At 34.4% G+C, this 11,175-nt stretch overlaps 2 protein-coding genes across 2 annotated transcripts; both read left to right on the top strand.

Annotated features, from left to right (window-relative positions):
- Positions 1–1,973: 1,973 nt before the first annotated feature.
- LOC134236889 (uncharacterized) lies at positions 1,974–3,263 on the top strand (the record flags this gene model as incomplete). The annotated part of the gene is made up of 2 exons (XM_062719042.1): positions 1,974–2,851; positions 2,951–3,263. Coding segments are annotated over 2 exons (1,191 nt in total), but the record flags the coding sequence as incomplete, so codon positions are not given.
- On the top strand, positions 3,254–10,396 carry LOC134236887 (uncharacterized). The gene is made up of 7 exons (XM_062719041.1): positions 3,254–5,078; positions 5,330–5,456; positions 5,699–5,825; positions 6,532–6,650; positions 7,138–7,333; positions 7,534–7,677; positions 8,808–10,396. The coding sequence occupies exons 1-7, from the start codon at positions 3,532–3,534 to the stop codon at positions 9,053–9,055; spliced, it is 2,508 nt and encodes an 835-aa protein (XP_062575025.1). The 5' UTR covers positions 3,254–3,531; the 3' UTR covers positions 9,056–10,396.
- Positions 10,397–11,175: the final 779 nt, after the last annotated feature.

The following is an 11,175-nucleotide window of genomic DNA, read 5'->3' as shown; positions in this document are numbered from 1 at the left end:
GCCATTGAATTTTCAAAGTGTTTATGGTCAAAATAAAAAAAAAATCATAGTAAATTAATACGTAAAAACGAAAACGAGCAAGCAAAATTGAAACAAAAAAAAAATTAATTAGAAATTTAAAAAAAATTACGGAAATCAAGATCAAGAGAATAACGAAACAAATATCGGAATCCTTGAAAGCCCCCCTTTCCATAGTAACATAAAATGAACATAAGCACATTAAAAAAAAAGTGCGCGCGCGAGGATGTTAGGGTGTGGGTTGATATTGGGGAGGAGGGGGGTAATCTAACCATTTAATTATACGATATAATGCAAGATTATAAGCTCAATTCAAAATGTTTGGAACAACTGTATTTGCCTTCAATAAAATTAGTAAACGTCAAACTAGAAAATAAAACTAATGTACATTAATCTGATTTTAAATCATCGCTTTTATTTTCGACTTTGAAGTTAAACATAAACATCATCAGTTTAAACCAAAGTTAACGTGTTAACATGTTTAGTTTTAATTTATTTCAATAAATTTAGGCAATGAATATTATAAGACCTCCAATTAGTTTTGAAAATGACCACTGTTGATTATTTTCACATTTTATTACGTCAGCTTTTCAAACCTCAGACTGTTGCGCCAAAGGTGATGGTGCTGATGAGAAGATACAGAAGTCCGTACCGCTTTCGCCGCTTCATCCTTTATGAAATTTCAACAGACAGTTTTCCAGCAGCTGCATTCATGTTTTTCCTACTATATGTATTGACAAAACGCTATTGCAACAATGCTAGTATCAGTTAAATTGATTCGATTACTTAATCTCTGATAACAAACTTTGGGCATTGAGTCGCTAATTCTCGGGCCTTTCTGACTAACGGAGAAACAACAAAGAATGTGTATGGAATATGTAATCCCCATCCCCACACCAAATTAAAAAAAAAAAACAAAAAACATTGAAATAAATGTAGGAGACAACTTATCTGTAGTGTCTGGGGCTCAGCCGGAAAGGCCAAAGACGCGATTGTCTTCAAAGATTACTGAGGTAAACACGTACATGAATTTATTCAGCCATTTTTCACTTCTCATGAGTAAGGCCATTCATGAACTATCAAAATTAAATTAGGTAATAAACTATTTTGGAAATATTACCTGTAAATCTATAAATTTACGACATTAATTACAATTTTTTCGGACAGTTATAGGCGTGTCTTTTTTTTACATTTGTATTACGCAAATAAAGTTTTGTCTTGCTTTATCGTATAATTTTTTTTTATTGACAAAACGCACCGGCGCGACGTCACATCTTTGAAGCGCTATTGTGACGTAATTACGTTTATGTCACGAAGGTCCCTTTCCGCTTGACGCAACTCATATATTTAAATATACTTTATATTAAAGCATTTAATCCAAAAGTATTAAAAATCACTCATTGAAGTGTATTTTTAATTTCACTCGTTCCAAATGCACGCACGTGCGTGCACGTGCATGATGACCATACCTTCTTGTTAGAGGCCCTTATATCTATCTATGTTCTAAATCCCATCCTGTTTGGTTGAAAACCAAGGGAATTATAGCCATTTCAAGTTTCAGCCAATCAGATTGCAGCACACGTGCATCCACGTGATTTCAAGAATTTTTTTCTAAATCATATCGTAGAATATCCTAATGCATGACTATGTTTTAAATTTCAAAGCATTTCATCAAAAATCAAAGAAGATATAGCCATTTAAAGTTTCAGCCAATCAGATTGCAGCACACGTGCATGCGCGTGATTTCTTGAATTTTTTTGTATATCATATTGCAGGATGATCTAATGCATGACTATGTTTTAAATTTCAAAGCATTTCGTCAAAAAACAAAGGAGATATAGCCATTTAAAGTTTCAGCCAATCAGATTGCAGCGCACGTGCATGCGCGTGATTTCATGAAAATTTTTCCAAATTATTTTATAGGATATCCTAATTCATGACAATGTTAAAAATTGGCTGATCTGAAATATAAATATATGGAAGACGTAGAATATGCTAAATCTTTGAGCAAAAACAAATTGGCACCACCCCACACCTTGAATTTGCAGAACCCTCCAGCTTCATGTGAAGAGGAGCCTACCACTAGTGATAAGCAAGGACAAGAGAGGGCACCACCCCACACCTTGAGTACACATTGTGGTCCACCTTCATTGGAAGAAGAGCCTACCACAAGTGATAAGTCGGGACAAGTGAAGGCACCACCCCACACCTTGAATTTGCAGAACCCTCCAGCTTCATGTGAAGAGGTGCCTACCACAAGTGATAAGCAAGGACAAGAGAGGGTACCACCCCACACCTTGAGTTTACAGAGCCCTTTAGCTTCACATGAAGACGTGCCCACCACAAGTGATAAGTCAGGACAAGAGAGGGCACCACCCCACACCTTGAGTTTACAGAGCCCTTTAGCTTCACATGAAGACGTGCCCACCACAAGTGATAAGTCAGGACAAGAGAGGGCACCAACCCACACCTTGAGTACACAGAGCGGTCCAGCTTCATGTGAAGAGGTGCCTTTCACAAGTGATAAGCCGGGACAAGAGAGGGTACCACCCCACACCTTGAGTTTTCAGAGTGGTCAAGCTTTATGTGAAGAGGTGCCTACCACAAGTGATAAGCCGGGACAAGAGAAGGCACCATCCCACACCTTGATTTTACAGAGCCCTCCAGCTTCATGTGAAGAGGTGCCTACCACAAGTGATAAGCCGGGACAAGAGAAGGCACCATCCCACACCTTGATTTTACAGAGCCCTCCAGCTTCATGTGAAGAGGTGCCTTCCACAAGTGATAAGCCGGGACAAGAAAGGGTACCACCCCACACCTTGAGTACACAGAGAGGTCCAGCTTCATGTGAAGAGGACAAGCCTACACAGAGCTAGTGATAAGCAAGGACAAGAGAGGGCACCACCCCACACCTTGTGATAAGTACACAGAGTGGTCCAGCTTTATTTGAAGAGATGCCTTCCACTAGTGATAAGCAAGGACAAGAGAGGGCACCGCCCCACACCTTGAGTTTACAGAGCCCTCCAGCTTCATGTGAAGAGGTGCCTTCCACAAGTGATAAGCCGGGACAAGAAAGGGTACCACCCCACACCTTGAGTACACAGATTGGTCCAGCTTTATTTGAAGAGATGCCTTCCACTAGTGATAAGCAAGGACAAGAGAGGGCACCACCCCACACCTTGATTTTACAGAGCCCTCCAGCTTCATGTGAAGAGGTGCCTACCACAAGCTCCAGCTTCATGTGAAGGGGTGCCTACCACAAGTGATAAGCCGGGACAAGAGAGGGTACCACCCCACACCTTGAGTTTTCAGAGTGGTCAAGCTTTATGTGAAGAGGTGCCTACCACAAGTGATAAGCCGGGACAAGAGAAGGCACCATCCCACACCTTGATTTTACAGAGCCCTCCAGCTTCATGTGAAGACACTACCATTACTGGTGAACAGTCCCCAGAGTCTTCATTACCAACTTCATCTACCCTCTCTGCTAGAGATGAAAAGTTACTTAAAGACCTCATGGAATATGTCAATTTTAGCAGTGATGAGGATGATGATTGGATTGATGAAATGGAATTGGATTCAGAGTTTATTCCTTCAGAGTCAGAGGAAGAAGAGAGTACTTCTGATGAGGATATATCATCCTCCACGTGTGTTAAAGGTGTTAAAAGAAAGAGTTATGAAGATGATGTGCTTATTTCATCTACAACAAATAAGGGCATTGACAAGGATCTTGTAGAGAATTCTGACAGTGACGTGTCTGAAGAGATCCCTTACCTTCCACCATTAGGTCCATTATGTAACCCACAGTCCAATGAAAATGATGCATCTTCTTCAGAGTCTGATAGTGACATAGACATTGTTGAGGAGGAAATTATCAGAGATATTACTTATCCCTCAATCTTTATTAGAAAAATCATCTCTTCAAAAACAACAAAGTCTGGAAAATTTAAAAAATCTGACCGTGTTTACAATACTAGACACTTCTGCCCATTTTGTTACAAGTCAGTATCAAATTTCATACAACATTTGAATTCAAAAGCACATAGCAAGGAGACAGAAGTTGTTAATCTCAAAGCCCTAGTTGGTAAAGAACGCCAGAAGAACATCTCAATGTTGAGAAATAAAGGTGACCATCTGCAAAATGAAAAAACAATATCAAAGAAACGAGGGGAGATGGTACTTGCAAGAAGAATAGGATCGAATGAAAATTTCAACAGTTTGAACTATGGCCCATGTCCCTTATGCTTAGAGTGGCTTAAGTTGGATACTTTATACAGACACCAAAATAAATGTTGTGCCTTATCAGCTGATTCCAGCTCCTTTACCTCCAAGGGTAATATAATGGTGCAGAGTGCAATGATTGCTGGAAGACTTAAAGAAACTGCTTGTAAGTCACTTGTCAATGAAGTATTCCCAATCATGCAGGAGGATAAGATTGGACAGGTAGCAAAAAATGACAATCTGATTTTAGCTTTAGGAAATCACTGGCACAAGAGAAATATTGGCAATAAACTAATGAGGAAACATTATGTATCGGCTGTTATGAGACTAACAAGTCGCCTTCTGATTGAAACCAGAAAAATTACACAATCAGAGCAAAGATTGGAGTATTACCTTCAACCGAGATATTTTTCCGAGGTGGCACATGCAGCGTTAAAAGTAGCGAAACAGGATGATGACAATGACGAAAATTTACAGGCCCCTTCAAATGCCATCAAACTAGGTTACCATTTGAAGAGATTATGTAATTTGAAACTGGGCTTAGCAATTAGACAGGGAAATGATGACCAAAGAAGAGCATCTAAAAACTTCTTGAAGCTTATGGAGTTAGAATGGTGTTCAAAACTTGCTAGAGTCAATCTCGAAGAAAGAAGAAGAAATAAGAAAGTTGAGCTTCCTCTACCTTCAGATGTGAAAAAGCTTTCGGATTACTTGAAGACAGAACTAGAATCATTCGACAAAGGAAACCTCACTTACGAGAATTTCAAAAAGGGGTCGACACTGACTGAGGCAGTACTCATCACCTATAACCGGCGGCGTCCAGGGGAAATTCAAGCAATGAGGTATTTTTAAGGCTATTAATCAAATTTATAAATATCTAATTATAATACAATATGGATTTACTCCTTGAGTTTAGGTGAAAATATGTTTTGAAGACATTATCTTTATAAAAGTATAAATAAGTCTTGTTACTTCTTGAAGTCAGATTGATGAAGAGGCATGTAACTGGGTTTTTTCTGAAGGGATATGATATTAATTTTTTTTTGTAAGATTATTATATTATACTGTGTTGACGTAATCATTGATTTGTCAGGTTGGTGGATTACCACAACAGGAAGACTGGAATAGATCCAGGTGTTGGAGGAGAAATAGTGAAATCACTGTCAGAATTTGAAAGAAAACTTGTAGAAGAACAAGATGTGATTGAAATAAGGGGAAAGGTTAGCAACTTTTACATGCATATGTAAGCTGTAACTAATTTTTTTTAGCATTTAAAAGTATGTTGTGTATTAAACAATTATTTTGTGTAGGTATTTTTTTTAATTTTTGCTGTTGATTGTTCTGTTGTAGATGTAGACAAATACATGTACCTTAAGACATTATTCTTTTGGAAGTAAATGCACTTAATATATGTATCATGCAATCTTATGCATTTAATCTTGATCTTTGTATTTTCTATTAGTGTGGAAAATGTGTACCAGTGATCATTCCAAAGTATGTACGTGGAGTTCTGGCACATCTATGTAATCAAAGTGTAAGAGCAGCTGCAGGAATACCAAGCTCAAGTGTCTATATCTTTGCAACAAACAGTGAGTTTATAACAAATTACAGTTGATCTGGCATTATCTATATATTTACAAATGATCTGGTAATCTCTTTATATATTTTGTATACTACACAATTACAGATCTGTTTATTCTTACGATTTTCAGTGTATTTTGTACTGATTTTAAGTTCAAAACATGTCTCATGGTTTGCTAAAGTGATTTTAACAACTAGTTTTCATTATGATCTGTCTGTTTGACACTTTCTGATCGCTAAAACAAGAGATAGATATCAAACATTTAAGTGATGTCATGTGGCCAAAATGCAGCGGTTTAAAAAAAATCAGAAATGTAATTGTTCTTTATTGATATGTATAAAATGAAATCTTACTTGCAAATGCCAAATCTTGCTGACAAATCTAATAAAAAATACTGAGAGACAGTAATATGGGTAAACAGTTCTGTAATTATCATAACCTCATATCAACTAGAAACTAAAGGAGTTAGATTTAAGTATTTGAAATACAGTTTTACTTTGCATCATGAAAAAATTTTGGTAAGATGGGAGAAAAAGGTTCTAAATGGGGAAAGATGCCTTAAATTTTCTTTCAACCTCTATGTCTTCAAATGACAGTTAATGCTTTTGATCCTGTTATAATTGTCAAAGAAAAAAAATGGAAACAAAATACTGAAACATTCATTCCTGATTATGCCATCATTGAAATTGATGAAAAATAAATATTGTTTGTAGGGGCAGGTGTTGTTAGGGGATATGATTCTGTACAATTTGTGACGCAGAATGCTGATCTTCAATTTCCAGAACGCATAAGAGGAACAAACATGAGACGTCTCATGGCAACATTATGTCAGGTAAATTTAGTTTTTATCCTTTTTAACATGCAATTAAATGAAACACCCTACTTAAACCAAGTTTTGTGCAAATGATTGTTGACCCACTTCCCCACAGTCAGGCATTTGATAAATATACCATTCCCTATTTCTAACGCAAAATCAGGCATATACCGTTTCCCCGCAATCACACATTTTTACGCTCTTTAAAATGTTCATTTAATATTCAATTATTGCCAGATTCCTTTTATTTTATGCTTACAAAATCTCATAAAAAAAGGAAAGTTATTTTCTTATTAAAATATGATGTCATATTATTATGTACACTAAACTTTAGAAAAACTTGTACCAAGTGCTTGCGGGATATTAGGTGTATGTTGCATTTTAACAATTCAGTAAGTTATAAAGAGTTAAACGTAAGACTCGGATTTGTATACTGTTCTGCAATTATAACCAGTTTCTGTCTTGTAAAGGTTTAAATACAGAATTTATGTGTCTTTTTCTTTAGGCCTTGGATGTGACACCTCAACAGCAAAAGTGGATCATCGATCACATGGGCCATACTTTAGATGTGCACAACATTCACTATAGATGTACATCAGATATCATAGAGAGATCAGATATTGCAAAATTATTAATGCTTATGGACAGGAAGCAGGTTGGATACTTTAAAAACAAAAGGTTGGAAGAAATAAGCTTGGAAGGTAAGTGCTCTGCATTTGTTTCATTTTATTCATAAAACTATAGAAATTATCCCATACATGTATTCAAGTTCAAATAAATACCAACTATACATGAACATATATTACTTATTTCATTATTGCTTACTCTTATTAAAAAAGGATAATGTTCAAAAATATGATCAAACATTTTTATTAAATAAAATCATTCTTTCAAATCATAGAATTAATTGAAGAACCAGATGAAGCAAATGACACTGTTGATGAGAATGATGACAGATTCTTGAACACAGATGACGGTGAAAGGCAGGAAGAAGAAGAATTCATCCCAAACCTGTTGGAAGATGAAGAGGAAGAAATTCCAGTCAGTAAGTAATATAATCCTTGGTGAGAAATATTTGGCCTAAAAAGTCATTTTTATTAATAGTTGTTTTTCAATACTGGTACAAATTTTGAAGAATTTTTTTTTAGTTAAATGAATTTAGCCAAACAAACCATCATATTATTTATTTTAAAAAGCTGCATGCATAATTTGAGATTTCAACAATCTTTGAAATATGGACTTTTTATGCCTCCCTTTGAAGATGGGAGGGCATATTGCTTTGCTGCTGTCTGTCTGTCGTCCGTCGGTCTATCGGTCCACTTAGTTTCCGTTCATTTTCTTTGCAACCGTTGCACATACTGAAATGAAATTTGGTATACAGATATATCTCATGAATATCTAGGTCAAGTTTTGTTTCGGGTATGATCGCCCCATTTTTGACAGAGTTATGCCCCTTGGACTTAGTAAAATTCCAATTATTTGCAGTTTCTGTTCATTTTCTTTTCAACCATTGCACATACTTAGATGAAATTTAGTAGTATAAGTTCTGGTTTGGGTAAGTTCGAGCCATCTTTTAAAGAGTTATGCCCCTTGGACTTAGAAAAATTCCAATTATTTGCAGTTTCCGTTCATTTTCTTTGCAACCGTTGCACATACTGAGATGAAATTTAGTATATGTATACAGATTTATCAGATGAATATCTAGATCAAGTTCTGTTTTAGGTATGATTGCACCATTTTTGACAGAGTTTTTCCCCTTTGGACTTAGAAAAATTCCAATTATTTGCAGTTTCTGTTTTTTTTCTTCACAACCGTTGCACATGCTGAGATGAAATTTAGTGTACAAATTTATCAGATGAGAATCTTTGTCAAATTCTGTTTTGGGTATAATCCTGCCATTTTTGACAGAGTTTTGCCCCTTGGACTTGGACAAATTTCAATTTTGGGGGAGGGGGCATAAGTGTTTTACAAAAATCTCTTGTTTGGATATGTTTTCAATCTTTGTGTGTGTGTGGGGGGGGGGGGGGGGGGGGTAGTATTACTTTAACATTTATAAATTTATTTCATATGTGCTTTTTCAGATGACTGTTAATCCTATTGGCCTCATGTTTTTCTTGCTGGTAATCATTGTCTGCAAAATTTTAATACATTGTTCTGTCAAAAAATTTGTTACAGAGTCAAGGAAGAAGAAAAAGGCCAGTTTTACGAGGAAGAAATGGACAGTAGCAGAAGAAGAAGAAATAAATAAGAGGTTTGCAGGTTTTCTTGCACGAGATAAGTGTCCTGGTCAAAAAGACGTTGAGAAAGTGATGGCCCAAAGCAAGAAATGTGGTGGTCTACTGCATGCACGACCAAGAGACAATATTAAGAAAAAAGTCAGCTGCATGCTGGTTAAAGCTAGAAAAAATAATAATGATTTGTAATGATGTAATTGAATCATTCCGAAAAATACCTCATATTGCATGTGAAAAGAGCTTTAAGAGTTATTCTCTATACCAAGGCGCTTTAAACTTATTTGTATTTTTTTCCATATTGTTATGTTACCAAAGATTAAGGTTATTGTATATATTCAATTTGTTCAAGGGTTGTGTTAGATTCTTTGTAAAAATGAAAGAGGTATATCTAGACTTTTAATTGACAAAACCAAATGGAAGTTACAATTCAATATTATAATTAGCATTGAAAACGCGATAAAAAGTTCCCATTATTTCAAGTACATGTTTAATGCGAAAAAATAGTCAGTTTTATGTATTTTTGTTAAATAAATGATCAGTTGTTTTGACCCATCTTTTAGTATGATCACCTATAATTGTGACCAACTTTCACAAATATTAAAAACAGAGAAACTCGAATTCTTCTTTCAGTTCAACATGTGTGAAAATATAGTGAATATTTTTTTCACTTCTTGTTGACCAGGAAACTACTTGATTGTTTACTTTTGCTCACTGATTACTGTAGTTATTAGCACTGGTGATGATTATTGCACTTCCTGTTCATTACATATTTTTGCTGTTTTGGTTTTGTACATGTACAAATGCATCATTTCTGAAAGATAGTACATGTACTATTAAAAGTAAAAATGGTATTTATTACTAGATTTAAAATATTTCATTTTAACTTTTTGACTTGCACTTACTTTTGATAGATAATATCATTTTTTTTTAAATTGTCTATATTTAGAATAACACAACAAAAACTTGGTAGAAGGTTATTCAAGGAAATAGTCCGAAATACCCTTACATCATGAATAGAATTTTTTTGAAGAACAAGACTGTGGAATAGTTGAAAGAAAACAACAATGCAGTATTGCCACATGTACATTTTTTTCATGTGTTCATGACATCCTTTTAATGTGCTCTCTTAAAAGATGTTATATCATCTGCTATTAACACTTTCAACATGTTCAAATTATGCTACTTTTATTGATGTTTTGGGAAGAAAATTTTATCAATAGATTAGAACTAGAGTACACAAACATTTTATTCAATAATTGGTTAAAATATTAAAGATATGTTTATCATGATGGAAATAATGATTGAAAAGAGATCATATTTACCATAAAAACCTGGTTTTTGTAGATCTTGATAATGTGACCTTAAAATATTTAATTTTTAACTAAAGAACACTTTTTCATTCATAATTATTAATGTTCATTGCGCTTTCATCAAAGGGATGAGAAAGTGTTTTGCTCATTATGTTACTTGTATGCTCGCATGCATAATTTGTAGAGATATACATTAAACTATTAAATTATGTGAAAATTATGTATTGTGTTGTGTCAAATATGTGGATGCCATATTCTTTTCACGCAAACGATAGAGGGACAATAAATAGGAGACTTAACATGGAGTCATTTCCATTGCTGTTAACTTCGTTATGGACAAAGAGTGGGATAAATTCTTTGTATGAAAAAAATAATTGTTTTGCACAAAGTCGAAAAAGTATCAATTTAAAGAAGGATATGAAATGGGAGAATTCATCGTGGAAAGTATTGCTACAACGGCGTATTAGTGCCATTTTAACATTGTAGAATTTTTTTAAAAATCGTTTGTATGATTTAGTAAATCATTTGCACAATATAGTAAATCGTTTGTATGATTTAGTAAATCGTTTGTACGATTTAGTTATTAAAATCGTTTGTACGATTTAATTAATCGTTTGTACAATTTGTTTGTTAAATTGTTTGTACAATTTATAAAATTGTTTGTACAATTTAATAAATTGTTTGTACAATTTAATAAATTGTTTGTACAATTTAATAAATAGTTTGTACAATTTTATAAATTGTACAAACGATTCATTAAATCGTACAAACGATTTATTAAATCATACAAACGATTTAAAAAACAAATTCTACATTGTTAAAATGGCACTAATACACCGTTGTAGTACTGCACTAGTGTTGGATAAGTTTTTATATATATATATATATTAAAGAAAATGATGGAGGAAACACTTGGATTTAGAACTGTCAGCATTTTACTATACTGTTATACTTGAATAAAGTGATTCTCACCCACTGTGGTTTGGATCCAGAATGATT

Source organism: Saccostrea cucullata, unplaced genomic scaffold (assembly GCF_032062105.1).
Source record: "Saccostrea cucullata isolate Sc308-1 unplaced genomic scaffold, CSIRO_AGI_Scuc_v1 ctg3359, whole genome shotgun sequence".
NCBI lineage: Eukaryota > Metazoa > Mollusca > Bivalvia > Ostreida > Ostreidae > Saccostrea > Saccostrea cuccullata.
Note: the sequence above shows the minus strand (reverse complement) of the source record. Positions and strands in the feature narration are given on the sequence as shown.

Coding starts and splice junctions, on each gene's coding strand:
- LOC134236887 (XM_062719041.1), top strand. CDS start 3,532: ATGGAATATGTCAATTTTAGCAGTGATGAGGATGATGATTGGATTGAT. Junction 5,826..6,531: donor CTATATCTTTGCAACAAACA/GTGAGTTTATAA, acceptor TATTGTTTGTAG/GGGCAGGTGTTGTTAGGGGA. Junction 7,678..8,807: donor AGAGGAAGAAATTCCAGTCA/GTAAGTAATATA, acceptor AATTTGTTACAG/AGTCAAGGAAGAAGAAAAAG.